Source organism: Dermacentor silvarum, chromosome 4, assembly GCF_013339745.2.
Source record: "Dermacentor silvarum isolate Dsil-2018 chromosome 4, BIME_Dsil_1.4, whole genome shotgun sequence".
Lineage (NCBI taxonomy): Eukaryota > Metazoa > Arthropoda > Arachnida > Ixodida > Ixodidae > Dermacentor > Dermacentor silvarum.
The window spans coordinates 171,274,095-171,300,621 of NC_051157.2; the positions used below are offsets into that span (position 1 = coordinate 171,274,095).

The following is a 26,527-nucleotide window of genomic DNA, read 5'->3' on the forward strand; positions in this document are numbered from 1 at the left end:
GCCGTGCCGTCGTCCCTGGTCAGAAGGGTGAAGGCGGCGAGCCGAGCGACGGGGCTGCGACGACCAGCGTGGCTGGCTTTTGGAACCACACTGCGCGTGCCGAGCTTGCGCCCCGAGCACGCGCTGCGCTTCTTTTATTTTCTCCTTCGACAGCCGGCGCCAAGGCACCAGCTGAGAGCGCCGAACGAAGCGCCCCGCGCTGCGGCGTCGTTGGGCGCTACAGGCCCAATCAGACGTCTTGACGGGCATCAGGATGCCCTCTCGCTGTAACCGTTGCAGCTCCTGGGTGACCCCGTCCTTCAGGGCGAACGACAGTGGGCGAGGCTTGAAAAAACGAGGCCGGGCTTCCTCAGGAACGTAAATGCTAGCCGTCGTACCAGCAAATGTGCCCACCCCCGGTTGGAACAGGGACTTGAAATCGGTCAGCAGGCTTGGGACGTCTTTAACCACATGTAGGACGGCCTCTTGGTACTCCGGCAACCCAACGCCCAGTGCGTGAATCAAGTTTCGGCCCAGCAGCGTCGGTGATGAACCCTTGGTTAAATAAAGGGGAAGGGTTGCCTCCCTGTCACCAAAGCGAACGCTGACCTGGGCCTGCCCCTGGACCTGGGCGAGCTGGCCGGAGTAGCGGCGCAGCATCACGCCTGAAGCCTCGACGGACACGTCGGGGAAAGTAGGCTTGAACAGTTTCCCGGCCATGACCGACACGCTGGCCCCTGTGTCCAGGTCCATGGAAATGGGGTGCGCGCAGACTTCAACGGTCAGCAGATACGGTGGCACAGACGACGGAACAAGGCCTGTGTGCCACATGTCGAAGATTGACGGGTTCTCAGCCACGACGTGGAGCCTGGCCGCTGAAGGACCCGCGCCTGCTTCCGCACGTCCCCGTCGCGAACGCTTGCGACGGCTAACCTGACCGCGGGATTGTGCGGAACCTGGGCTTGATCCAGGCTGCTGCTTCTGTCCGCTGTTCGTCCTCCCCCCTCGCAAAACCCGTGCGAGGTGCCCAGTTTTTCCGCACGTGATGCATTGTGCTTGGGAGAACTGGCACTGTGAGGGTGAGTGGTCACCACCGCAGCGACTGCACGTACCACCCTTTGTTGTCATCTTGTTTACCGTGGCTTCCGTCGACGGTGAGCCGGTCGCGCGTGCAATCTCGCCGGCGTCCTTGGCCGCAGCGTCCATTGCCTGCGCTGCTTTCACGACGTCGTCCAGCGAGGGATCAGGAAGCTCCAGGAGTCGTGTCTGCATGGTGGGGTTGTTTATCCCGCAGACGAAACGATCCCGGAGCAGCGAGTCGAGCTGGTCCCCGAAGGCGCAGGCACTCGCTAACCCTCGTAACGCAGCGACGAACTGACCGAGGGTCTCTCCTTCACGGCAGCTCCGGTTGTTGAAGCGGAAACGCTCCATTAACGTTGACGGTGCCGGGCTGAAATGCGACCGCAGTGTGTTGAGCAGCTCACTGAGCGTCTTGACATGCGGTGTGGCCGGCTTGAGAAAGTCGAGCCTGAAGACGCGGGTCCCGCAACTGGCCAGGAAAATGTCGCGCTGTTTTGCCTCGGGTGTGTCGTTCGCCCAGAAAAACACGTGAACTTGTTCCTCGTAGACTGGCCAGGCGGACCCATCACCCTCGAAAGATTTGAGCGTCCCGTACAGCGGCATGGCGGTAGGAACGGCGGGCGACGTTTCGGTGGCTTCCACAGATGTTCATGGATAAAAGCGTCTGAATAAAGGAATCTGTAAGAATGCACAGTGCATATCTTCCGATCGCATCCTCGTCGCCAGTGTCACGATCCGCCCCGGACCTTGAACGAAAGGGGGGGCCGAGGAACCCGCGTCCCAGATACGACACACAGCGTGGTGGTGGTGAACGCTGACTAAACGCCGAGCAGCTGTGCTCGCGCTGTTTATTAGATGCGGTGTATCAATGTTGCCCACCGAGCTTCGGCGGGCCACTGAGCCTAGCGGGCCAACGGAAAATATGGCTAGGGTGACATCACACGATCGTCACAATATTAGCTCTATATTTGGCTGGTTAAGCTCTGCGCCACCAGATGGCTGGACCATCACGCCGATCGGGCAGCTCACGTACGTCTACAAAGCTCCATCATCACAGCGGTATGGATGGGCTTTCGTTTACGCAGGGCCCGCACACTCTCAAGTTCAACAAATGGCCACAGAGGGCGAAATAAACCAAGCGTAGTACGTCGTCAAAAAGTTGCCCCGTTTAGTGCCGTAGTCTCCTCCTAGAGGCGCCGTAGTAAGCGCATTTCAACCAACAAACTTACTCCCACACTTATCGATGGGTTTTTATTTTATGACAAAGAGTACAAAATTTTTATTCCTAATTATACATTGTACTGTTGAGTAGAAACACTATTTTTTTCCAATATAAACGCAAAATAACGTTCATCAACATCGACCTCCCACGTGACCTCTCGCCTGGACTTTACTTCAATTTTTACCGTTATTTTCGGGTACACGGCAAGCACGGATTCATTGGTTGGTACACTTATGCTGGTTGCTTATTTGTGCTAAACCACTTTATTGCGCTTCAACACCTCGCGTTATTTAACTTGGGGTGAAGTGACGTGTTTGCGAGCTGAGATGTAAGCCCGAAAGCTAGGTTTTGGTCGTGAGCCATGCGGAACAAGTATGCATCGAAACGGGAGCCGGATTATGTTGTGACTGAGGATGGCAATACTGGTGAGTCGTTTAACATTGCTGCTTAAATCGTTATTTAATAATCGTCTCGTTAATTCACAGGCGGAGACAAGTTAACGAAGTAGATCCTGTATTACATATGGGTAGTCAGGACCCTCAGTTGCCGTTTTAGAAATAAACCGTTTAGTTGCGAGGCCGTCGTTATATACACAATCACGAACGAGAGAGCGATATCGGAACGCGCGTCACATTTTTATCTCGTTGTATCCGTGGCTATAGGCGACTGAGTAGCCTGATTAGCCTGGTCAATATATATTTCTTTCTTTTTTTCGAGTCCTCCGAAAACTTATTTCGACCACAAAACCGAATAAACCTTTGGCCAATTGAAGTGAAAGTACTGAATTGAATGTATTATATAGTTGCACGCATGATAATTCACCCATATTTCGTATTGGTTGGTTCTGATGTTCTTGCTGTTCAGTTTTGTTTACATTAGGGCATTTATTTTGCAGTAGTGAAACGGTGCATCACGTGCGTGCATAAAAAGAATGCATCATTTCTATTATCTTCATGTATTTCATGCCTTTGCTTGTGGAACCAGCAGTGTGATCTCTTCTAGTGTATAAATGGGCTCAAAAATGTTCTCATTTGTGATCCTAATAATACACGCATTGTTGTGTTGATACGCATTGTAGTTAGGCAGACATAAATTTTATGGACAGTACCAATATTTACTTAACATGCTGATGAAGCACCCTAGAACAAACAGTGTACATTTGCATGTGTTCTGCAGTCACAAACTATTACTATATATATATATATATATATATATATGTGTGTGTGTGTGTGTGTGTGTGTGTGTGTAAGTCACAGCTTTCTGCATTTCGTATTGCGAAATTGTGTTTTCCATTTCTGATGCAGTCAAAATTTCTGTTCCAGATATCCAGTAAAGAAGACCGCACCAGTGTAAAGCAACACACTACACACATTAAAGAGAAGCTACTGCCTGCTACAAGGCAATCGTGTGGACATTTGACGCTACTACAAGGTAACCAACACCAGTTTCAGAAATAAATATGCTTGATATACGCTGTATTAGCTTGCTAGTCTTGAGATACATTGTCATTTTTTGTAGCAGATGATATGAATGTTTGTTCATATTTAATGTGAAGCATAATTGGTTCAAACATAGAAAGCACTACACGAGTTTGGCTAATCTCTGTTGCATCTCACGTGTTACTGTTCTTCCCGAACAGAGTCTGCACCAAGCACATCTTGGCCCTCATCACAGGAGCTCTCATATATCTACACCAACAGGAAGGGGCTTGCAAGGCTTTTACACAACGAACAAAGAAGCGGATCCAGAAGTATTTGGATGAGATACCAAGTCTACGTAGGACTGTATCAAGACTGAAAAGAGCCTCAGCCGTCATTCCACCAGCACGGATATTGGCAGAGTCATCCAGGTACCTCAACAAAAGAAATTCTTCGTGTTCAGATGCACCTGCAACCTCTGAACAAGCATGGACGACGCTGGCCAAAAGAGTTCCATCAGTTTGCCCTTCCTTAATCAGCTTCCTGGCCTTGTAAAATTCAATTTGTGCCAAGTATAAATTTTTTCTATGAATGGAAGATTTTCATTTCCAGTTCTTGCTAGATATCATTCTTCTCCCTTACCCAAACATAAAGGTGAACCGATTCTTTGCTCATACTTAATGCCCGTCATTGTCTATTAGCATAACATCTTTGTAGCAGTATTCTCTACTGTATGTTGCCAAATTACTCTCCTGAATTAGCAGATGCGGCATCGGCATGTGTCTTGCATTAACCTTTGCACCGTGTGCTATCTAGAATTTCACTTTTCTTAATGTTATTGGCCTTCACTGCTTGCGAAGCAGAGTGGCTTTCTTGAATGCAAGCTTTCTAATTCCCATATTTAATTTCTGGTCTCGTTCAGTATTGCTCTTCTTGCTCAATAGCCTAGGTTTTTGCGCAAGCTACACTGAAGTGGTTGATTGCAGGATCTGGTTGCAGAAAATTGGTCGTGGTCGTTCTGTTACGTTTCTCCGATTTGACGGGCCTGGTAAGTTGCATTGAGAATCAGTCTGTCGAGGTAAGAACCTGCTCCTGCAGTCTGTACAGCGACATAGACTCCCAATTTACACGCACCGTGATTGGTGTTCCCCATTCCGTCCTTTCCTGGTGCAGCCACGGGCAAATTTTGCTTGTGGCCTTCCTTGGCCGCGATTTGGCGTCAACAGAGAGCAGCATACATGCTTACATGGTCCAAAGTGTAGGAAGTTGATAGCCACAAGGGTGGAAAGGCCCACAAAAGTGGCTGCAGAAAGTGATGTCCAAGAAAGCGACCTGTGGATATTGACAGAAAAGGGGGCACCGAGGGTCAGTGACACATTGGCGGCCCCGATAGACATTAATAAACGGGCAAGTTGGAAAGGAGGTATGCTAAAACGCACGGTAGTCCATGTTGCTGTGTTGGGTGCGGCAGCAGATGCCTGCATCACCCGATTGCTGCGGTATGCAAGTTGCTAATCTTCAATCCGCCTTTTGCATGCCCCGAGGGCGCATGCGCTGTACCCTAGAGGCGAGCGCCGAAAACGTTTTGTAGGGCGTCGGTGGTTCGTGCAGCTGATGACGCACGCGTGTGCAGCATAGCCAGGGGGGTGAATCTTCCTATATCTCCCATTCGTTCTCCTATAGCAGACGCTCAGTCGACGCTAGCGCCAAGGCGCACTTCAGTTAGGCCCTAGCGGATGGATGACGGTACTACGGTGGCGAAAAAAAGAAAAAAAAAGAAAGAAAAGCGGCGCGAATTTTTATACCCTCCCCTTTTCGCTATAGATCTTTATTTCTTCCTTTTTTTATGATAACGTTGTTCCGTTCGTTTCTCCTTTCCCTCTTAACTTTCCTATCCCTCTCCCATGCCTAGCCTCACCCTCCCCTTATGCCTCGCGCAACGCTTTTTTATTATTTCTTTAGCTGTCCGCGGCGCGCTCTTTTTTTTTTTGTCGCGGGCGTTATCAGACGCACCGCCGGACCGAAGCACCCGCTCCGCTTTGCGCAGTGTATTCTTTTTGCGTTTTCATGCACGCGGTCCCGTTCATTATTGCAATCAAGCAAGCATGTGCCCAAATTGTATTAAAAATAATTCCACTTACAACACAACAGTTCTTTGGACTCACTTTATTGTATTCGTTTGGGGAAACCAGAATTGGAGCAAAGAGTGCAACACGCTATAGAATGCAACAAAACGCGGATGGTGTTTCATGTATGCACATGTAAAAAACATTTATTGTAATGGCTCTAATGGCCAATGCGCAGAATAGCTTCTCACGGCCTGCTTTTCGCTCGGTCCATAAAATCCACCTCCGTGAAGTGCGCCGAGCATATTCTGCGGTTGTTGACCTTGTCTCTGGGCAAACCCATCAGGTCCATCGTTCCAGCGTAGGTTAGAAACGCTTCCATCCTGAAGAACGGTGAAGATCGTAAATTATAACATCGCAGTTGGAACATACAAACTGAGCTCGTTTCGCGTCACGGCAGAGTACTAGTTGTAATATGTCAACCTTAATTCTCAGAAACGCACTTTTAAATGGTGGCGACCAATCAGCTAGAAATAAGTACAAAGCGCACATCTGTACACGTGTTCCTTGCGAAACGCACAGGTGGTATTATATTTATAAGGAGCTTTATGTTCGCTGCTTGTTGACATAACGATTTCCTGCATCGCTGTGGTGTTTTCAAATCAACTAGCTGCCTAACCACCGGACAGCCATGTACGACTGCGCACAATTACTATCACAAATAAAAACCGGGAAGTAAACTGCGCAGTGCTCACTTGTTGCCTTTAGAGATGCGGTAGAATTTCACGTCGCACGGCTCACTTCGTCTTGATGTGTTCGCACGCCGTTTAACCACACACGAACAGCGACAGCTGCGAGACACTGCGGGGGAAAGCCGACAAACGTGCAACGGTAGGGCAAGGTAAATACACCTGGTAGCGAAGCTTCCATAGAAGCCCATACCAAGGTAAATATACCTGGTAGCGAAGTTTCCATAGAAGCCCATACGTTCAAAACATGGCGGTTCATCTGCGGATCATGGGGCTTAGCGCCATCTGTCTGAGGAGGGAACACTTCTGGCGGAAGAAAAGATCATAGCCGTTAAAGGTCATAGCCGTTAAAAACAGAAGTGATGTCATTTTGGTCTCAAAGGGGCGAAATTTGTTTTCGAAGACTGGCCATTAGAGCTGTATATTCAAATGCCCCGCCATTCGACTTGATGGGCGTTTCGAGCTTTCAGCGCGGAAAGCGATGCAGGAAAAGTTCAGCCGTACGGGTGTCTAAATCGCATCGCTGCACGTAATATACTTTCTTTGGAGGCCGACGAACGCTTTGGGCGTAGAGTGCTCGTCCTTTCGTCGGACGCCAAGCCCGTTTCTTCTTTCTGGGGTTTTACGTGCCAAAACCAGTTCTGATTATGAGGCACGCCGTAGTGGAGGGCTCCGGATTAATTTTGACCACCTGGGGTTCTTTAGCGTGCACTACAACGCAACCACACGGGCGTTTTAACACGAAAGTGTTTTATGCCGGGGTCCACCAAGACTTCACTGACGTATTTCCGTCACGGAAATACGTCACACGAACATACACGAACATAATACAAAGAAAGAAACCAGAAGAAAAAGTTCCACAAACATGCAAAATTTGGAAATCGAACCCACGACCTCTCGGTCCGCGACGATAGATCGCCGAGCGTTTAACCCATTGCGCCACAAACGCATTTGCAGAGAGCTACACAGACGCGCCTTATATATCTAACACTCCTCCGTGTACCCGCGCTCTTGCTCGGGGCGGTGCCGCCGCCTACGAGCAGAAAAGAGAAGTACTGCATTATGACACTAACGCGCACCGAGAGTGAACGCTTCGGTGGTCTCAGCACTACGACGCCTCGATGCCAGCATTCGAAGGGACGCTGGCATCAAGAAGCACTACCAACGCGTTCTCGCAGAAGCACTACTAGGTGGCGTTCACCGTACTCAGCACAGCGGAGCGTGGCCTCCGCAATTAGCTCTGAAAATGTTTCTGAAGTTGATCGCGGAGGCTGCAATTACGACGCGCTGTACGCGCTGATTTGACTCGGTGACGATTCAGTTACGTGCTTTGTCTTGCGCGTTGTATTAGTGTGTCAGTTACGTGCTTCGTCTTTCGCGTTGTGCTAGCGTGTGCAGCGTAGTGCAGCTTCCATATGCACGACGGTTGCTCATGGTCATCGACGTTGGTAGTCGTGATGGAGGAGACGTGCCAACAGGCGTCAGCGTGGGTGCATCAACGCCTAAGGGCGCTTTAGCCACAAAACACCAATGGACATTATATATCAATGTGCAATAAACATTACACTACTTCTGTGAAGACACGTTTCACTTTCGTGTACTATACCGATTCCTATATAAGAGGGATCAACCACATTTTTTTGCATTTCGCCTCCATCGAAATGCGGCCGCCGGGGCCGGGATACGATCCCGCGACCTCGTGCTCAGCAGCGCAACGCCTTAGCTGACTGAGCCACCCCGGCGGGTGGACGCCAAGCCCGTCGGCCAGCGCTGTCTCACGAAAGCAACTAAAGTAAACAACTATCTGGCGGTCGCAACTCACTACTTTTGACTGAACAAGTTAAGAAACAATGAAACTACCCGCGTCACCAAATTCAGACAAAACTCGACAAGCAAAGCAACACAACATGTGAGGGGGGCGTGAACTTTACGCGCGCGCCTTTCTGTCCACTTCAATTCGCCTTTTTCATTTTCCTGTGCTGCCCTCTGCCGCGCGCCGCTGTAAACGTTTTGGTAGGGTGCTGGGGCTTTCGCCGGTTGATTTGTGAACCCCCGCCCGTGTTAAGTGCCCATCGGTTGTGCGTTTTGTGGATCGCGAATAATTATTAATGGCTTCTGGGGGGCAGCATGTCGTTCCTGAAAGCCATGTAGCACTCACCAACTATATACATGTAGGGTGAGCAGGCCTGAGTGTGCTGTTTTGTTTACAGTGCGGCCGATAAAGGCACGCTGAGTTCCCTCTGCCGTAGCGGCTGCTTTGGAGTTTGTTGGCGCTAACTCTTGCACTTGCACCTCACTTTTTTTAAAATTCTTTTTACACATTCTTTAGACATTTCACATAAATAACATGTTTTCGAGTGCGCAGCCTTCCGCGTCGGATTTAGCAAAGCGATGCACTTGTTTACATCGGCATCTACAGCCACAGATCGTTGTTAGCGTCAAAAATGGGGGAAAGGTGCATATATGAAAAGGCGCTGATATGAAAGAATGTCAAAACGTAGAATAAAACACTCATATCTGCTCATATGAGCCACGTTGTTCCATCGTGAGACGAGTCAGTATGAGCGGCTGTGCCACTTAAACAATGGCGGCTGTGATCCAGTTACAAATATTGGGCTGTTAATTTATTACTGATTCTCGCTTTTCATTAACTTCGCGATAGTTAGTTTACGCGTGTCATAAAGCATTATTAGAGCAAACTGTGCTCGCATAAGCGCTCACTTAAAGGCCGTGTTGTTCTCCTACAAAACCGCGGATGTCATCGGTGGCACCGTTGGTATATAACTGAGCGAAGCGGCTGTTTATGCTGCTGTGCCGAATGTACCGTCTCTTGTTTCGGGTTTGACGCAGAGATAAAGAGTACATCTCAGGAATTAAGAAATGTGTCAGCATGCCAACACGTAAAAACCCACCCATCTACGTTGCGAATACGACCGGCAGCCTACGGGAACGGTGACGTACAGTTGTTGGTACAGGCGTTGGGCGCAGCGCTGTGTCCCCGCTTGCAGCTTATTGTGTACGCGGCGATCGAAGCGAAGGGAAGTTTATTTGAAATCGCTAAGGCTAGAATAGGACTATAAAGCAGTTTTCTTCATTATAACTTGCTTACTTTTCAGTACCGGTCCGCCGGTAGCGGGTGCGCGAACTCGACGGCGCCGGGCCTAATTAACCTTCGCTGAACAGGATCAACATTGGCTCAAACTTACGTGCACGGACTGAGAGGGTCGAATCTTGTGCATTTCAACTTCGTAGGCATGTCTTGACTCACTTTGAGCGCGATTATTTATTTATATATACTAACGAAGCCGTTTCGGGTATCGCGTTATCGGTTCGACGGCCGATCGCGCGGGGTTCGGTCGAATGATGGGTGGCACGCTGATTTGATCGGTGCCGTCGACAAGAAAGCCCGTCGCAGTACGACAACTCGCGCTCGTCGGTTACGTCTTGTAGACCTGGTATGATAAAATGGTCTCAGCGACATAGTGCTGAATGGTTGGCCAATCGTAGGCGTGCGCGTCTTGTCGGTCTCGTATCGACCCAGTGTGACCGCGCCTTGAACGAGTACGTGAAGGCGGGCACACGCTGCCACTACCAGCAAGCGAGGACCAAGGCTGCAAGAAGTCTTCGTCAGCAACGTGTTTTAGGGGCGAAGCTCCTTATAGCGGCACCCGTTCCGTCCCCGTCGTAGTAGTAGTAGTGTGTAACCAGTCTGAGAAAAATGAGAAAAAAAATTCCGAAGTTGTGTCCGTAGCGCGGAATCGAACCCAGGGACCCCTCGCTTCCGAGCGCGCGGCGTTAGCCCACTACGCCACGAAGCGGACATAGACAAACGCACCACGATGGCTATAAATACCCAACATTAACGAAAGGCCGCGTTTCTAGCGCGTTTCTAACGTGTTTGTGTTAGCGCGTTACGGCCCGTGTAAGAAGCTGGTGTAAGACGCTGTGGCCTCTCCACCTTACCTTCAACGCGTTTCGAGCGCGCTGCCCAAAGCGGTGGCAAGTCAAGTTCAAGTCGAGGAGCGTTTATGAATACAGGGGGTATACTCTCTCAGCAGTCATGTGATGGCGTCGGCAAACGCGGTGCACGTTCCGGCATGTGTAAATGGCTGCGTAAGACGCTGTGGCCGCTCCCCCTTACTAGAGAGTACTGCACGTTTCTAACGTGTTTGTGCTAGCGTCCCCTTAAGCAGGAGATCCGATGATTCCCTCCGGAGCTTCGCCCACTCATCATCATTCACCTCGTGGATCTGCTGTCATTTTTTTAAGTGTCGTCCAACTGTAACGCAGGGGTTTATCGATAAATTTGCTATTACAGCCATCAATGCAAGGCGGCAACTACGTGGTTCCCTGTGCAGTCTAGACAAAGCCATCACCGCTTTCTGTTAAAAGTGGAGTTGCAGTCTTACGCTACGCACGTTTTCGGTACCGCACCGACGTCGAGCTACCAGTGAAGTTTCAACGAGGTACCCAGCACGAGTTTCCACTTGCAGTAGCGCGCGTGCGAGCGCTTTTTTTTTCGGGGGACGTTTCCCCGAGACGGGGCCGCACGGCCGCGCGCGTGACCCTTCCAAAACGTTTCGCGACTAATCCGCCAGGGCAGGGCGCATGCGCCGTAGCGCCGTGAGAAAGGCGGGTTGCATTGCAAGTGATAGCGGCGGGCGTCGGTGGGCGCTCTTACGTTGGGCGCTGAAAGAAGGTATTTATTGATAATGATCAAATCAAATAGAGTTGTTCTTTTTTCGCCATGCGTATCTAAAATTGATTACGAATTTTATTTTTGTTGAATGAATCAAACTGTGCCTCGCTTTAATTAAAAAACGTTCTTTAGGAGCGAAGCTCCTTATAGCGGCACCCGTTCCGTCCCCGTCGTAGTAGTAGTAGTGTGTATCCAGTCTGAGAAAAATGAGAAAAAAAATTCCGAAGTTGTGTCAGTAGCGCGGAATCGAACCAGGGACCCCTCGCTCCCGAGCGCGCGGCGTTAGCCCACTACGCCACGAAGCTTTTTTTTCTTTTCTTTATTGCCGAAATAACACGTTACAGGGAACAAAACGTGGCAGCCAGCTCGAACCACAACCGGTCACACACACTGCAGCTGGCTCCGAAGTTCCTGTTACAAACATACACGTAGCACGAAGTGTGCTTGAATGTTGTGATGCTTTAGGCGAACGCGTGGCAATGATGCAGCTCGACCTGGCAAAAGCTTTTGACCGTGTCTCGCACGAGGTTTTATTCGGCATTATAGAACACTCAAATGTTGGCCATGTAATACTAGAAGGCGTAAGAATGGCGTACACGGAATGCACCACGCGTATTATAGTCAACGGTGACCTTACGGAGAGCGTGAACGTTCGCTCCTCAGTGAGGCAAGGATGCCCTTTGTCACCTTTGCTGTTCGCACTTTATCTCGAACCGCTCTGTTTGGCCATTGACCACAGTGAAGCTATTACGGGATTCAGGCTGCAGACAGCACACGTCAAGAAGTTGGCTTACGGAGATGATGTTGCCGTATTCTGCTCGGACAGTGAGAGCATCAAACAAGCCACTAATATCGTTTGTGAATTTTGTGACGGCACCGGTGCCCAAATAAACTGAGATAATAGTTACGGGTTTTGGCATGGCGACTGGAATGTCACGCCAGAGCACTTCTCTCGCTTACGTTGGTCGACAACTCCAACGCGTTACCTAGGCGTGCCACTTGAATCTTATCGTGAGCCAGAAGCGTACTGGTCTGACCAGGCGCAATGCGCGAAAGAAAAGTCTACTGCGTGGCAAGGCAGGCAATTGTCTATTTTTTCACGGGCTACTGTCTGCAACATTTTTCTCATTTCGAAAATCTGGTATGTGATGAATGTGTTATGTGCATCCCGAATTAGCATACAAAAACTCCACCGTGTTTTTGCTGTTTTTATTTGGGCATCCACCTGGGAGCGGACTAGCGGAACGAAGTTGTTTCGCCCTGTTAAGAAAGGAGGGCTTGGTCTTGTTCATTTGTTTTTGAGACAGGTTGTCTCACGATTTGTGTATTTACGGGATCAAAATCACCACTTCCTCCGTACTGTCATGCAAATGAGGCTGCGGCGACTACTCCCGGAACTTATAGTGTCGTCGCGTGAAATGATTAAAGGTTCTGTAACCGGGTACCTACGCGAAGTGGTTCTCTCGTTCAGGTTGCTGAACGCACGATTTTCTTTAGAGTATTTATTTAATGTTAGGAAGGAAAAACTATATAAGGACCTAGTGGAAAACATGCTCCCAGAGCCCTTGTACCGTATCCCACATAGCGGAGGCCCAGGACAGGATGTGCTCAAACGAGTAAAGAAAATGCCTATACAACCATCAGTTAAAACCTTCTTCTTTCAGTTGCACACGAATACACTAGCTGTTAAAACCTGGCTTAAAGATAAAGGCATCTTTGTACCCTGGACTACTGACTGCTCCTTATGCAAGAAACCAGAAACGATCGAGCACGCATTTCTAGATTGTTGGGACCCAATCTTTCACTGGGATGTGCTTCAGCGCACATTAAAGAAACAATTACCCCTTGACCCATATGGCATTCGTTGCTTGCCGGTAGACGTATCCGAGGATATTCCGTACGATTTGATCATGGTCCTGGGACTCCACGCCTTGTGGAAAACGAGAATGGAATATCGGCATGCTGATGAAAATGTACGCCCTGTTCGCGAACCTTTTATCGAAAGTGTTGTGCGTGTGCGAGATGTGTATCGTGCTCTAGCCGATCCACCAGACTGGATCCCTGTATTTGATGTGTTGGCTTGTATGAAAATATTTTAATGCCGCGGTAGACACTACGCCACGAAGCGCACATAGACAGACGCACCACGATGGCAATAAATACCCAACATTAACGAAAGGCCGCGTTTCTAGCGCGTTTCTAACGCGTTTGTGCTAGCGCGTTACGGCCCGTGTAAGAAGCTGGTGTAAGACGCTGTGGCCTCTCCGCCTTACCTTCAACGCGTTTCGAACGCGCTGCCCAAGGCGGTGGCAAGTCAAGTTCAAGTCGAGGAGCGTTTATGAATACGGGGGTATACTCTCTCAGCAGTCATGTGATGGCGTCGGCAAACGCGGTGCACGTTCCGGCATGTGTAAATGGCTGCGTAAGACGCTGTGGCTGCTCCCCCTTACTAGAGAGTACTGCACGTTTCTAACGCGTTTGTGCTAGCGTCCCCTTAAGCGGGAGATCCGATGATTCCCTCCGGAGCTTCGCCCACTCATCATCATTCACCCCGTGGATATGCTGTGATTTTTTTTTCTTTCCCAATGTTTGTTCCCTCCAAATATAGTCGCGCTGTAATCGCTGCTCCCATAACCACCCTTGCTGATGTCGGTGACAATTCGTTCTGAACCGCTTTTCGCCCCAAGCTTCGCGACCATTTGGATCGACCTTGGGTAGGGTACCACATGGACCACACTGCTAGCGCGGAAGGCGAAAACCGTAAAACTGACCGCATAATGCCAGAAAAAGAAATTGCAGCCGTTTTGGCCGTTATCAACACGGCCGACGACGAGCGCAGGCTGCGCCAGCCACGCCGCCGATAGTTGAAGGCGAGAGAGAAACGACAAAGTTGAGAGAGGGTTGACGAGAAAAAAAAAAGGAAAAGCGATTTTGGTTTTGCATCCATCTCATGGATGGCGCTGCAATTCGCGTGGACAAAAAGCCAGCGGAGTTTCCGAGGCCTGGCATAGTCGTCGAGGACGCGAACTCTTTATTGTAGGCGCAGTGGCGGTCGACGACGCGGTATTTGCGCTGTGTTTCGGTAGAAACTTCAGCTGTTCGCTGCGATATTCAGTTAACGTCCGATACTTCACAATATATGCCGACACGACACCGATGTCGGTCAGAAGTCGACTTCACGCCGGCGCCAACGCTCGGCCGGCTGTAGTTGTGATACTGTGCCAGTGGGAGACCTATATTGTCATACAAGTATATGACGAAGAAGCGACCGACCACGCGACCGTTGACAGCGAGTGATCGTAGTGTGATAAGCTTTCGTGCCGACGACCCCGATAAAACCAGTGCGCTGATCGCCGTGCGAGCGGCCGCCGAGTGAGAACATCGCACTGACAAAATGAATATCGCTGCAAATGCGCTCGTGTATGTATTTATTGACGCTCAAATTGAGTCGAAACGTGCTTCCGACGCTGATATGCACGATTTCCAGCCCTTTAAAGCCCTCCACATCAAGTTTGAGGCGGTATCGATCTCGTTCAGGCAGCTTCATTAGACCTGACACAGCCTACGAGTCCGTCCGCTATATACCGGCGGGCTTCAAATCTAGGATATGCAAGTACGACGAAGGAAACTGCTTCGCTATTGACCTTACCGACTTGAAGTGAACCACTCTTAGCACAGTACGATGCACACACAGAGTAGGAAGCGGCGACACGGTGCAGTGCTAATGCCGCGGTACAGGCTCCGTTCTTGAACGAAGGCTGTCGGGCGCAGTCGCCGGCGCTTCCACGAACGAAGTGCAACTACGGAGAGTGTATTTTTATGCGGCCAGATTTAGTAGTTACCGAAAACACAGTTTGCCTCTTATGGTAAACAGGCAACAAGTGATGGCCCTTTCGATACTGCATCGTAAGCAACAACACCGCTCGTTGCCACGCAAGTACAGCGGGCATTGGCATTTTCGCGTGCCAGTGCGGCTAGGTGGTCGTTGTCGCCGTTTTCGATGTGCCCGGGACGTTCATGCCTGCTCGTCTCAGTGTGATCGCTTGTGATAGGTGCATGAGAAGTGTTCATATATGCTTTGAACATTTCCTCATTATTTCGTGTGAGCGGTGCACGGTTTCTACTGTACTTGAAGCGAACAGCGCGCGGTGGCCGTACGCGTGTGGATGTAAACAAATGCGCCGTTCTTGCGTTGCATAAATACTCTGGGCGCAGTGTGGCCCCTTCAAAGAGCTATGGCCACTGTGGTCAAGACTCAGCTATAAAACAGTTTTTATCATCCTATTAGCGTACGTTCAGTGCAGGTCTAACAGGTGCATGAACCCTGCTGCTATATACGATACGGCTAACCTCCGCTGAGCGGAATCGACCCCAGCTTAAACTTGCTGTGGGCGGCTGGCGAGTGCTCACGTTCGTGCATTTCAACTTCCAAAGCATGTTTGGACTCATATTCGGTACGAATAAATATGAATAACAAGAATACAAGCGTATAGCGCTGTGTCAATCGCGTTACGGTGTGATGTAATCGTTCAGAGGCACATCGCACGGTGACAGGTTTTGTCGGCGTAGCTGCACGAAATCCCGTCATCATATTTCGACGACTTGCGGTTTTAAATCGCACAAGAGTCATTGTCGGCCTAGGCATCCTGTCTAACAAGCGGCCACTCACACAAAACGAAAATTACGACTGACAAATGCACAAACCCATTTCAGGTCGCTTCTTGCAGCGTGCCTCTGCGTCCCGCGGGGCGCCGACGCCGTACATTGTTTCTCGCGGAGCCCGCTAAGGTGGCGCCACAGCGCAATGCAAAAGGCGGATTATGACTGTCGGTGCAAACACGGGGGAGACTATCTGCATGCGCTGCTGGTTGTCGCCCGTTACCGGACCGCCATGTGCGATAACGCAAGTGAGCCGTTTACGAGCTCGCGTTATTGTTTCAGCGTATCTCAACATGCAAGTTTTATTTCTGCTCTTGTACGAGAAGGTGCACTGTTTGTCTTCTAAGAAAGTCGCACGTCCTGTTCACTCACTTGTGGCTTGTTTGTATGGACGTTAGTAGGGAGGCTCTTTGGTCTCCTGGCAATTATAACGCACCAGTTAAGCGGCAGCGGAGCGGTTAAGCGGTTCGTTCTGCCGAAAACCCAGCTGCGTCAATGGAACGGCAGCGTGTCCATGAACCTCTCAAATGCTCAAAAAACTAACCAACCCCTACGCTAGGGTTGGACAACCATCACGTGCACCCTTGTTTCCGGTAGGAGAGGGGTTTTAAGTCTTTTTAATAGAGTGTTTCATGCTCTGATATTGTTTAAGTATGCTTTATTGCTTTCACATCCTCTAAGTTTATACATTAACGAAACCTTGATACCATATAACAGGAATAACAGGAATACAAGCGTATAGCGCTGTGTCAATCGCGTTACGGTGTGATGTAATCGTTCAGAGGCACATCGCACGGTGACAGGTTTTGTCGGCGTAGCTGCAAGAAATCCCGTCATCATATTTCGACGACTTGCGGTTTTAAATCGCACCAGAGTCATTGTCGGCCTAGACATCCTGTCTAACAAGCGGCCACTCACACAAAACGAAAATTTAAGCCTTATGTGCTTATAGCGTATTGCCGTCAGTAAATGCTTTCTTTACCATGGCTTTGGCGCTTTTAGGTGCTTGCGCTTTCGTTACAGAAAGTAAATATTGCTGATATGTCTTCGTATATGCAGCAATGAATGCATTATATGCAAAGCATCTGAATTTAATGTTAAGTATAGGCCCTCCGACTTACCTGGTCCATATGATGCTTAAAATTCTGTAGCGTGAATGTGTTTATATATTGAAAACGTGACGGCGAAGTTTCAGTCTGCGGATGGCAAAATGGCTCGTGCACAATAATATTAGGTATATATATGGTCGTACAATTCAGCTGCTTTAAAGCGATGTTAAGTGTTTTTTATTTGCATTTGTAGCGCAAACGTCACGTAAGGTTAATTTGTTAGGTAAAATAGATGTTGGTTGGTGTATGGCACATTTCAAGGTGTTCGCTTTCAGTAAATGGGCAAGTTTAGTAACCGCATAAAATGAGCCTTAGATGTCCAATGCGTCTCCTTGCGAAAGCTAGTGAAGTTCTAGCGCAATCCGCTGTGTGCGGTGGTCATTTAGTACGCAGACAGCGAGGCACACTGTTCAAGGACGGCAACCCTGTTGATCTTTCCGGATTCAGTCTTGGGTAGTGAGTCCAGGAAGAAGACACCACCGTAGAGGTGCTTGTGCACGGCAAAATGTTCTGCATCAATTGAAAACAAACAGAAAAAGCCTATGTCAACAGAGAACTAAAAGAAAATTCTTACCGGTTTACAAACCACTGCAAAACTGCAGGCGTGCCAGGTGTCATCAGTGAAATAACAACGCCTTAAGGGGGCATACAAGAGGTGTTTTACGAGATATGCCTTCGACATATCGACATATGCGAGGCATAGCTCGTCGAAATCAATAACGCAGCTCTTCTAATCTTTTTTACCATAGAAATTGGTCATTCGGACTCATCAACACTACCTTCGTACGGTACTTGGTTTCAAGTAGGCTGGCTCGGAAAGCGTCTTTCAGCCTCACCTAACTGCGACACTAAAGCATAAGTTTGAGAAAAGAAAACGGCAGGACGTTCACAAACTGTCAAATAAAATTGCTTTCTTCATTTGTAAACGATGTCGAAGACAATTACTAAGAGCACACATAGTCCTTGTATTAGTTGGTGGGCTAGTTAGGGAAACTACTAGAACACAGGCGCGAACAGGAAGATATACAAAGGCGTTTGTATTTGTGTAAACCCGCGAGCAAAAGTATACAGACCACAGGTTAGCCGAAAGTACTGAATTTATTTGTATTTCAGATGGAGAGACTGAAATTGACGAGTGCATTGGATTGCTTGCAGTGCCAAGTTTTGACTGAAGTCCACAATTTCAAATTAGATTTATAGGTGAAGGCGAAAGTCGACCTTTTCGTGAAATCTCCGCTCCGTATACCTTTTCTCAGGGTACTGCATACCCGCCTGGGTGGCTCTGTCTCCTAATGCGTTGCGCTGCTAAGCACGAGGTCGCGGGATCGAATCCCGGCCGCGGCGGCCGCATTTCGATGGAGGCGAAATTCAAAAACGCCCGTGTGCTTGCGTTGTAGTGCACGTTAAGAGTTTCCGGGGCCAACCAAAAAATTTTCTGTGCAAGCATGATGTCGCTGTGGTTGATGTAAAGGGCCGACCGTCACGGCAACACGGTCGGCCCTTTACATCAACAACAGCGACATCAACACGGCGACACGGACATTTTGTTACGACTGGTTGTGGAAAGCAGGATTGCCGTAGTCGAATCTGAAAATGTACACACAAATAAAATTGCAACTAAAATTGCTATATTTGGCTACGAAATATTTTGCACATTTTTTCTGTTTGGCTACATTTGGGCTACACCTTCTCTAGCTTTTGGCTACGCCACTTCGTTGGACCTGGCAACACTGAACTGAACACGTCTCACTTGATGACGGCGTAAACTCGCTGGCAAAACACTGGAATGAGGAAGCATGGCAGCAGCAGCGACTGAAATAAATGGCGAGAACACAACTAACACCAATCTATGAGCCCTCTGTGCACCTAGACTCTGTACTCATCGCAGACCGCTTTAAAGATAGAGACCGTGCCATACGGAGTATCCACCATTATAAAACATTTGCAGCAACGACCGGCATCGTGTTCACGCGTTTGAAGCCTAGAAGAGTGTAAATTACTAAGTTGTGTCGGCGTTAGATTCCTGTAGAGGCTCATGGCTTTGCTCAACACAGCGGTTACTGTGGTTGGTGAACCAGCATGACACATATAAGCTTTGTGCTTCGGCATTACCTGTTTGAACTGTGAAGTAGTTGTATCCAAAGGAATCACATAAAACTATCCGACAGCTATTTGTGAGGGTACATTTTTTGTAAGACGGAGGATTAGTGCACTGAAGAGGACGGGACGAACAAGAATGAAAAAAAAGACGGTCTTTTTTTTCTTCTTCTGCTACAAAAACGAACACGGGCTAAAACCGCAATAAGACTTCGCATGGTCAGGCCGCATGCTTCGAGCATGTGCTCTTTAAACATACAGATTTGTAACCCAGCATCTGCTGCTGCTTCAGACAATCATACAGTGGGCTGCTGGTTGCTCGACCACTCACCAAATGTGATTCACATTGTACGGTATACTGTTAATACTAAGCGAAACTATTTTATTCGGGGTTGGAAACCTCGTACAGTAAATGAGGCAGTCACGCAGTGATCAACAGATAACAATTTGAACACTTGCCAAAGTAAACGCACAGCTTATTCCATACCAGAAAGGTCCCCACGCTGTTAGGATCGTCTTATCTTTCGTTACTACTCATTTCTGCTAAACGACAGCTTAGAAGTACAGTGAGAATTTCGCGGTAAGGTTGCGTCAGCGAAATCATAAGAAATACACGGCAGGTCGCCAAGGCTGATTGTGGGCTCAAACGCGCGAACACATGGCGCTGAGTGCTCAATCCAACTCAATGTCGCAGGAACTCTGACCATGCTGACTTTAATCACTTGCGTACATATGACAACCGTTCGCCACGAAGATGATGCCTCGTCATATTAATTAGACAAACCAACTTCAATTTGGGGGTGAGCCAACTTGAAATTTGGATATGGGCCAACTGAAACTAGGCGGTGGGCCAGCATAAATTTGGGGTGGGCCAACTTGACATTAAGGTGTGGGCCAGCTCGAAATTTGGAGCTGGGTCAACCTACATTTTGGTCGGGCCAACTTGAAATTTGGGGTGGGCCAACTTCAAATCTTGGGGTGTACCAACTCTAATCTGGGGTAGATCAATTTAAATGTGGGGGTGGTTCAAATTGAAATTAGATGGTGGGCCAACTTAAAATCTGGCGGTATGCTTACACGTACTTAGACAACTCCAGTGGAGTTTCTTCGTGCTTTTCATGTGTTTATGAATCAGTGCATGTGGCGGCTCGCCAGAAGTGCACACGAAAGCTTGCAGTATTGGGAAAGAGGACGATGATATGTTGTAGCTTTTTTCAACCTTCTAGTCTTAGTAAACAGGCAGTTTACTGAGACTTAGAAATGTTACACATTTTTTACACGGTTAGCATTGTGCAGTGGGGTGTCATCTTCTGTTTGGTGTATTTATCATTACAATTGCATTTTTCAGTGAATGGAACCCAGCAGCCCACTCCACTGAAAGCTGTTGCAACTTTCACCATTGATTACTTCACCAATTTCATTGTTCAATCTGGCCGTCAGTTCGCGTACGGATTGTGCAATGAGCAAGATGCCTTAAGAAAACGCATTCAACTGTGCTCACCGTTTTTTCTTGGTACAAAAAACAACAAAAATGCTACCACAAGAACAGAAAGCTACTATTGTTATAGCTTGATGAGGTTCCTGCCCCTCTAGAGAGTTTACATCGAATGACACTGTGATTTTCTATCTGAATACTTGTCTTGCATTATCATTTCTGCAAGACACTTATCAAGTGTTACAGTTGCTTCCAAAAGGAAAAATTGGTGTTTTGCAAAGTAATTCGGGGTTAATATTTCTGCTTGTAGTGTCATTACTTGCCCGAGTCATATAAACAAATTAAACAATGCCTACGACTTGACAGGGTTTTGAAGTGCAGACTGGTAACGGCGCCTTTCAAGCGTGCCTAAACGCCTGTTTATTCACCACGGGCATGTTGAGCTCGGTGGTGGCGACCCGAATGAGAATTTTGGGCCTTCTAAAAATGGCATTATTAATCACAACAGGCGGGAAAAAAAGGGCAGCACTACTGCCCGGAAACGGGCAACAGGGGAATTTCACTCAGTGTGCCTGCATTATTATTATTTGTTCAAGTGGCTTAATTAAATCAACAATGACAGGGCTGTGGAGTCAACTAAGCTGACGATGTCTTTTTTGTTGTCGCTTAGCTGTATTTATTGGCTTTTAGGGGCATACAATGCTTCACAATGGTCGCAACTTGACTGCTTTGGCAGACCTCAAGCTTATGATTGCTTCTCAACGTGCTTTCATAGGCATTGTTGATCTCAAGTCAACACTTCGATAGAAACTGTTCAGATGCCTTTCTCAAAGAAAGACGCCGCGGCATGGGTATATCCACACGCTTGGCGCTTCCAGTAATAGTTCTGGACAGATACAAGCCAACCGTACGGACCCCTGTACAAAATCGATCCATCTTGGAAATTTTATATGCCACGAGGCCTCAATAGTCGCGACCAAACATGCCTACACCGCATAAGACCCAACGTGGCCTAAACGAACTCCTTCAAGTGGAATATTCAACTGACGGACTCGCCAAGGGGCTCTGAATGTATCGTCCACTGAAGACCTGCAATTTGTTCTGTGCGACTAATTCCACTACGCAACACCTGCAACGGGACTCGAGCTTGGAACTCCGGCAACATTGTCGGCCCATGGCAAAGCACCCTGCTAGTTGCGCGCAACGGAAGTGCTGTTGTCGTGTTTGCTGGCCATGAGCATTAACCGAACTTTGTAAATATCTATTTAGCGTATATGTGTTTGTTTTTGAGTGTATGTGCTGTTGAATGTTGATCACTGTATATATCGGAAAGATCACTCAGCACCTGGAGTAGCATGCCAGGGGAACAGTCAGGCTAACATCTCCAGCATACCATTAAAGCTTCTACCTCTCATCTCAACAGGCAGGAATAATAAGGGCAGCGGAATTAACTACCTGTAAACAGGCAATAGGGGCATGTCCCTATGCCTGCGTTGCTATTATTTTTTTCACATGGCTTAATAAATTTACCACTGACTGTGCTGTGGAATAAACTGAGCCGACGGTGTGTTTTTGTTGTCGCTTAGCTAAACTTATTGGCATTTAGGGGCATGTAAAGCTTCACGATGGCTCCAACATGGCTGCTTCGGCTGACCTGACGCTTATGATTGCTTCTCGCAGTGCTTACATTCGTATTATTCGTTTCAACTGGCTGTAAGAAACAACAGGGGTGGCACAACTACCTGGAAACGGGCAACAGGGGCACGGCACTGTGCTTGCATTGCTATTATTTCTTCAAGTGGACTAATGAAAATAACAATTACTGTGTTGTGGTGTAAGAGCCGATGGTGTGTTTTGCTTATCGCTTGGCTGCATTTATTGGTATTTAAGGGCATGTAAAGCTTGACGATGGCTCCAACGTGACTGATTTTGCGTTCATTTCTACATGGAGGCTGCCAACATTTCGCCCCGGCTGCTGCTATTTCACCATGGGGTCCGTCAACTCCACAATGGCAGCCCGAATAAGCATTTTGGACCTCACTAAGCTAATCATCTCTCTAATTGTTCTCTTATTCGCAATAATTGCCTGAGCCAGATAAGCAATATAAACAATGCAACCACATGAATGTGCTCTGGCGCGTAGGCCACTAATAGAGGCTGTTAACTTAGTGTTGAGTACTGCTATTTCACCATTGGGCCTGTCAAACTCGACGGTGGCTGCCCGAACGAGAATTTTTGGCCCCACAAGCTTATTCTGGGTTACTAGATGTTTTTGTATGCGGATTTGCCAGAATTCAGGTATGCTTCCATCCCAGTACTTAAATTAGGCATGACGTGTGCAGGACGTTGCTTTTTCAAGATTGAGCTTGCATAACAAGTGATATGCCATCAAATGAACTGCCAACTTGTTTTAGAGGTACCAAGGTGGAGCCAGGTCCATCGTGTGCGAAAACTTCACTGCCCCAGTCATGGATCTTGACGATGAAACAAATGATGTTGGTGATGAACTGTCCTCGTTATATATGCATCCGTGTTTTGCATACCTTTGTTTCCGCACCCTAAGCTTTACTAAAAGCTTGCTGAGGTTTCGGGCGTTGAATAAATAATTGCATGGGGTACTGATAGTCGCCGACACTTTTCCATCGGGCAGACCTCGCATGTCCTAGCATAGCTTTTATAACAGGAAGCTTTAAAGGCTACAAGCTTTAACTTCAAAATGCTTCACTGGTCTGTAAACGCTAGGCGGAGTTCCGAAAAAGCATGTAGCCTATACTGAATATGTACAATACTCAAGTCTCTGCACGCAGTGAACCTTTTTGTGACTAATATTTCCTAATGCGCCAACAACGATCTTGAAAGTCTTGAATTTTTCATTTCTTCACCGTGTGAAGAAATAAAGACAAAAGACAGCTGGTTGGTCTTATAAAACTGAGATCTACCAGATGTTAAAATTTGTTTGTTAGGCTAGGGTTCAAAAATGTGAGTCAACTTGGGAGAATGAGCGATGAAGAATCACAACAGCACCATATCTTTACCAAGAGCAGCGGCACGCTTTAATTCACCTCCACGTGATCATATCGTGAATTGAGTTCTGGGGTTTCACGTGCCAAAACCACGATTTGATTATGAGGCACACCGTAGTCGGGGACTCCGCATTGGTTTTGACCACCAGGGGATTTTTAACGTGCCTGCAGTGCGCAGGACACGGGTCTTTTCGCTTTTCGACCCATCGAACTGCGGCCGGGGATTCGATCTCGTGACCTCGTGCTTAGCAACGTAGCACCACACTCGCTTAACCAGCGCGGCGGCTGATCGTTTCGTGAGTCTCCACTTAGTGGTCAACACTAGAAAAACCTATTAGTGCGCGAATTCCACTCTAAGAAGGCACCTTGTGGCTGAGTTTGCTAAAACACTCATACCTTACCGATACAAAGCGACATGCGCCACAACACCTGTATTCAATGACTATTTAAGAATAAGACCGCCAAGACTCTCCTGCCAATTCTGCTTAAATATTGCGTTCAATGTAGTCACTAATACAATACTGTCTATATTTTCAATAGCTTTCCAGCAGGAAGCCAGCGTCACGCAGGTTCCACAGAGCGAAAAAACGAAGGAAGTGTGCGGCTTATCGGCATCACAAAGCCCGAAGAATCATCAGGACGCGCACCCAATGTATTTTTCCACAAATGTAGCTTACCAACAATGGTAGATTTAATTCTATTGGCCAAATCGACGAGGGCTTTGTGATCCGTGTTTCTAGGCACAACGGCGGCTGCCGGTGCCTCTCCGTACTTTGGGCTCGGTATGCCAACTACGCAGACGTCCTGCACCACTCGGTAGTGCTCTGCGAGCAAGATTTCTTCAAGAGCAGCGGGAACCACCTGGTTGTCCATACATTTGATCATTTCTTTAAAGCGCTGAACGAAGTGTATGCGTCCTTCCTCGTCGTAGTAGCCGGCATCTCCTGTGAAAAGCCAACACGAAATTTGAAATACGATATCGTAGTGCTAAAAAAATGACCAGAACCCTTCCATTGAGCGTCTCAAAAAATACCTGACTTGCACCATCCTTCGACGTCAAAAAACTCCTCCGTTTCCTTTGGTCGCTTGTAGTAGCTCTTCATTACAGTCGGCGCGCGGTAGCGGATCTCGCCCGTTTGATATGGACCGAGTCTTCTTTCTGTTATCCGGTCGATGATCTACAGGAACAGAGGGAAAATACTTATATGTACTGTTACTTTTTTCAAGTGCTACTGCAGTTTGTCGTTGATTGCGTCTCCGAGTTTATTGCTCTGAAGCTATACGGCAGTTCAAATAGTTCTTTTGGTTTCACAGGAACTCTTAAAGCAGACAGGTCCGTGCTTAGGGAGTGCGTGTGTTGTGAAAGCAGTTATACTGCTTTCACGCATCATTGAGTTATCGCTTGGTTTTTTCAGATGATTACAGTTATTGAGCTACTCTAATGTCTACAAGAAGGCATACAGGGACCTTTTTAGGGGTGCCAAACACAGGACTTCATACCTACCGGCAAACAACTACCCAACAGATACTCTCAATATTTATATCCCCAAAAGCGAGTACGTGCATAATATTCATGACTTGTCGTTGACACCAATTAGACCTGCCGTGGTTGCTTATTGGCTATGGTGTTCTGTTCGATCTTGGGTTCGAGCACGAGGTCGCGCGATCACATTCCTGCCACGGAGGCCACATTTCGATGGGGGCGAAATGCGAAAATAACCGTTTACTTAGATTTAGGTGCACGTTAAACAACCCCACCTGGTCCAAATTATTCCGGAGTTCCTCACTACAGCGTGCCTTATAATCAGATCGTGGTTTTAGCACGTAAAACGCCATACTTTGTATTTTATATTGCACTTGTTAGGACCCTACTAAACATTTTGTCAGACGTCCTTATCAATCCATTACCTAAAATTCGTTCTGATCTACCAGCTTGCCTACAAGTATGTTCCCAGTAACAACGTCGCATGGAGAAGACTAGCGACGGAAATGTATTTTTTAACATTTGTCTGGCCTCCATACTGCCTGTTATATCCCAATAGTTATGTTCTTTTCTGACAAGTATTCCACACTATCAACACCTAAATTCCGTCAGGCTATGTCTAGAGAACTGGCTCTGCATACACAACATGAAATGATACTTTATTCATAAAAACAATTAGAACCATTTATTTATGAAGGATAGTGCAATAGAGAAAATATGGGGCCGCAAGTGCCATAGGGATAGCGAATGCAGTAACAATTAGGTTTGGAAGGATATAGCATCGAAATGCGTACTACGTAAAAGATATGTTCATTTTGGGGACATGAACCAGAAGGCACGAAGATGTTTATTTATGCTTAGTTGATGCAGCAATCGCTCCTGACAGAGGCATGCGTGGTTGTCTCATACATCACTGACGGACAAAGTAAATCTAGCCACGAGAAACCCATGAGTGTAAAATGCGGTAACGAATTACGCAACATTTTAAAAGCCGTTTAGGCGCGTCTGATGATTTATGTACGAGCAAGGAGAGCTTATACTGAGTTTTCTGTGAAGAAAGCAAATTGTTTTTATTGACATATGACAGATAGCACAATTGTAGTGCTTGAGCACGAGAAACCGAAATGCATATGTGACTGATTTTTAAAAACCAGTAAGCTTTGTGTGTATGCATTCCAGTGTACAAATTATATCAGGTAATAATATTCTTCTGGATGGCATAATGTTTGAGACATTCGCCATGAAACTTGCAGTAACAATGCATGGTCGTTTAAATCTTTTATTGCGATAGCAATTATATGGACACTCAAAAGCAGATTTCTGCCGTCGGCGTCGCCGTCGCCGTGAGGTTCCGTATGACGTCATTTGGAGAAGAAATCGTCGCCGCGCGCCGAACGCTGTATGTGCGAGTGAAAGGGCGCGAGGGGCGCGTCTTTCACGGGGAGTGAACGCACGGCGGAGAAACAAACGCGCGTTCTGCGCCGTGCTCGCTTAAGGGCTGCAGAAGT

General features: G+C 47.8%; 1 protein-coding gene and 1 long non-coding RNA gene across 4 annotated transcripts in view; one reads left to right on the plus strand and one right to left on the minus strand.

Moving 5' to 3' along the window:
* The window catches only part of LOC125944844 (uncharacterized), a 216,943-nt gene extending 192,460 nt beyond the window's left edge, over window positions 1-24,483 (plus strand). Inside the window, exon 2 of the long non-coding RNA XR_007466548.1 lies at window positions 24,277-24,483. This is a non-coding gene — a long non-coding RNA (uncharacterized LOC125944844). The remainder of the gene's footprint in view (window positions 1-24,276) is intronic.
* LOC119450772 (long-chain-fatty-acid--CoA ligase) overlaps window positions 1-26,527 on the minus strand; it is a 288,333-nt gene that overhangs the window by 206,693 nt on the left and 55,113 nt on the right. Inside the window, exons 7-9 of one of the 3 annotated variants that reach the window (XR_007466547.1) lie at window positions 24,570-24,714; window positions 24,214-24,480; window positions 16,994-17,491 (exon numbers count right to left, since the gene is read on the minus strand). The exons of 1 other annotated variant lie outside the window; for it this stretch is intronic. Coding sequence is in view for 1 of the 2 variants with exons in the window: in XM_037714274.2 (XP_037570202.1) it covers window positions 17,364-17,491; window positions 24,214-24,480; window positions 24,570-24,714 (540 nt within the window). In the remaining variant the exon portion in view is untranslated. Of the gene's footprint in view, window positions 1-16,507; window positions 17,492-24,213; window positions 24,481-24,569; window positions 24,715-26,527 lie in introns of those variants that run through there. One more of the 3 variants, XM_037714274.2, reaches the window with a different exon arrangement.